At 53.7% G+C, this 2,500-nt stretch overlaps 1 protein-coding gene across 1 annotated transcript in view; it reads left to right on the top strand.

Annotated features, from left to right (window-relative positions):
* The first annotated feature begins 68 nt into the window (after window positions 1-68).
* LOC125031674 overlaps window positions 69-2,500 on the top strand; it is a 20,512-nt gene continuing 18,080 nt past the window's right edge. Inside the window, 5 exon segments of the mRNA XM_047622562.1 lie at window positions 69-126; window positions 670-781; window positions 1,103-1,763; window positions 1,766-1,857; window positions 1,859-2,500. The exon segment at window positions 1,859-2,500 is cut by the window's right edge and continues 1,167 nt beyond it. Of these exon segments, the coding sequence (XP_047478518.1) occupies window positions 722-781; window positions 1,103-1,763; window positions 1,766-1,857; window positions 1,859-2,500 (1,455 nt within the window). The 5' untranslated portion in view covers window positions 69-126; window positions 670-721.

Consider the following 2,500-nt stretch of genomic DNA (forward strand, 5'->3'; position numbering starts at 1 on the left):
TTCTTTTCAATCAGGGAATTCACACCCTCTGTTTTGTTTTAGATCCCGAGATGAAGAAGCACGGAGGGATGTGAACGCGGTGCTTCTCACGAGCTACAGGAGGGCGTCGCCGAAGTTGCGCTGCAGGTACTGTTATACGTGTTAGATGTTTGGTTCACTGTTTATGTTTCCTCATTTAAAGTATTTCTTCGTCATACCTGAATAATACTAATACATGTAATATTGATTTCATAACGCGTGTGTAAAAAATCGTATGTATTAATCCATCTACTAATATTGTACTTGTTTTTTAGCACATTATTCTGGTTTGTTTGTTAATTGTTTATAATATGGTCTTATAAACAAATCAGGAATAAACTGTTTCCTTGTTTACTAAATTATCCCACTATATCACATTCTTGACTACCATTTACTTTAAATCGGTGTCCTCGTAGATATAAGAATACTTCATTAAATAATATTATGCAAGACATGAGAGTTAATGCAAAGGTCAACTCGCGGGTCAGAGAGTGCGGTCCCGGCGAAGCCAGACTCAAGGTCACCAAACGTTGCTACGCACAGCGTCCGTGGCCGCCCGCCCGCCAGGCGCAGGCGGTGCCAAGCTAGACCGCAGTCTCTGTCGCGGCCGTTCTCTCACGTCCTAAATCCTCATCCATCTCTACTCACTAGACTAGTGTGGGTGAAAGCATGATCTGCAGGAGGTGCTGCAGGAGAAGGAGGGATGACTGTGTTACATGGTGTTCAGGGGCACCAGGTGGAGGTGGAGGATGCAGGTGAACAGGTGAGTATGGCGAGGGAGGGCCATGCCATGGGAAGCTGAGGAGGGGCAATTGATTCCAGTAATGATCACCGAGGGTCTTTCATTTTCATTCTCGCGTCGAGACGCCACACAATCACATCTAATGCGTCATTAGTTGCAGCAGATAACTTCATTTCCCTAAGAACCTTTTTTTGTTATTTTCACCCAGCAGCACTATACACATTACAGCTTTGACCTTTGTCCGTGACCTTTCTTCCGTGACCAAAGTTAGGCGGGCGGGCATCGGGGGTAGGGTAAGGGCTGGTGGCTCAGGTAATCGTAACAACGCTATATTTATCGCAGGTGGAAGGGAGAGCGCACGTGACGTACTGCCTGACGCCAGCGGAGGGGGCGGGGCCATCGTCTGGCAGGGTGGAGCCAGAGCAGGAGGAGCGAGAGCGTGCCCCGTCTACCTCCGTCGTTGCACACTGCTGTAACGCCGTTGCCATCTGGTGCGATGCCCCTACGACCGCCGCCTACGCGCTCATAGGCCTATCACGATGCTGGTGGCAGTATACGGTGACGTCATCCTCTGCGGGAGACAACATGGGTGACGCAATGCAAGAAGGCGTGGCGACTGAGATAAAGGGCGGGGCCAAACCTGGGGTTACCGAGGTCGGTTGGCCTCTACCATGCAGTCTGTCCTCTCTTCTCGCCATGAACTGCCGGGCCCGGGCGGAGGGCCTCGCTCGCCGCCTGCAAACAAGCCTTCGCGTGGGGTCAGGAGGCTCGGTGGCCCTCGAGCAGACGTCCTTGGTGACGCCGGGCCCGGAGGACCACTATGCGTCCATGGAGTGCCGCCATGCCTCGCTGGACGACCCCCAGTTGGACCCGGTGGACGACCCGAACCTCCGCCCCATTCACGTGGTGACGTCAGAGCCCTCCCTACGCCTCTGCCTCCCGTCCCCGCCCGCATTGCCCAACGTGGCTGAGCAGGACTCGGACGTCTATTATGACTTCGACCTTGCAGCCCGGAAGACGCACCTGAGGATGAGGAAAAGGAATGCGATAACGTGATAAAAAGATACGAGAGACCCGAGAGCGGATGCGCTACGTCCTGTCACTTCGCCTGTTATGTTTGACGACGAGTGCGAGGACGAGGGCGAAGAGAAGCGAAAGGATCAAGAGGAACACACTCGCTCGCCGGAGGTCAACATGTGCACCTCGGAGGCCGAACTCCGCGTCATGAGGCAAATACTGACGTCCGCCTCCCTGACGGACGTCCTCTCGCCGACGGACAGGATGCCAGAGACAGACGCCAAAGGCATGTGTGATGATTCCAGCAGATACCAAAGTGCAAACGGCACAGAAAAGTGCGTGTGTGGGACGTGCCGCTTCGATGACGAGGGCGAGTGTGGGTGTTCCTCGGGGCACCTGGAGACCCATTACATTGTAACTCACACGTGGGGAGAGCCAGAAGAATCGTGTGCAGATGAGATCCCAGAGGGCGCTGCTATGCCTGGAGACAGTTACGTCTCGCTATCAATGCAAGGAACATCGCCAGTAGCCAACACAGACCCACGTTGGTGCCACCCCGGGTCGGGCACTCTGCCGGCAGTGCCACATCCACCAGCTGATCAACGCGCGGTGGACAAAACAAATATAGGCAGTGGCGACAGTGATGGTGCTGGATGGGACAGATATGATGCAAGGAGTGATATGTATAGACATAGTGAGGCGGTAATGATCAAGGATAAGGGA

The sequence above is a fragment of the Penaeus chinensis genome, chromosome 2, assembly GCF_019202785.1.
Source record: "Penaeus chinensis breed Huanghai No. 1 chromosome 2, ASM1920278v2, whole genome shotgun sequence".
Lineage (NCBI taxonomy): Eukaryota > Metazoa > Arthropoda > Malacostraca > Decapoda > Penaeidae > Penaeus > Penaeus chinensis.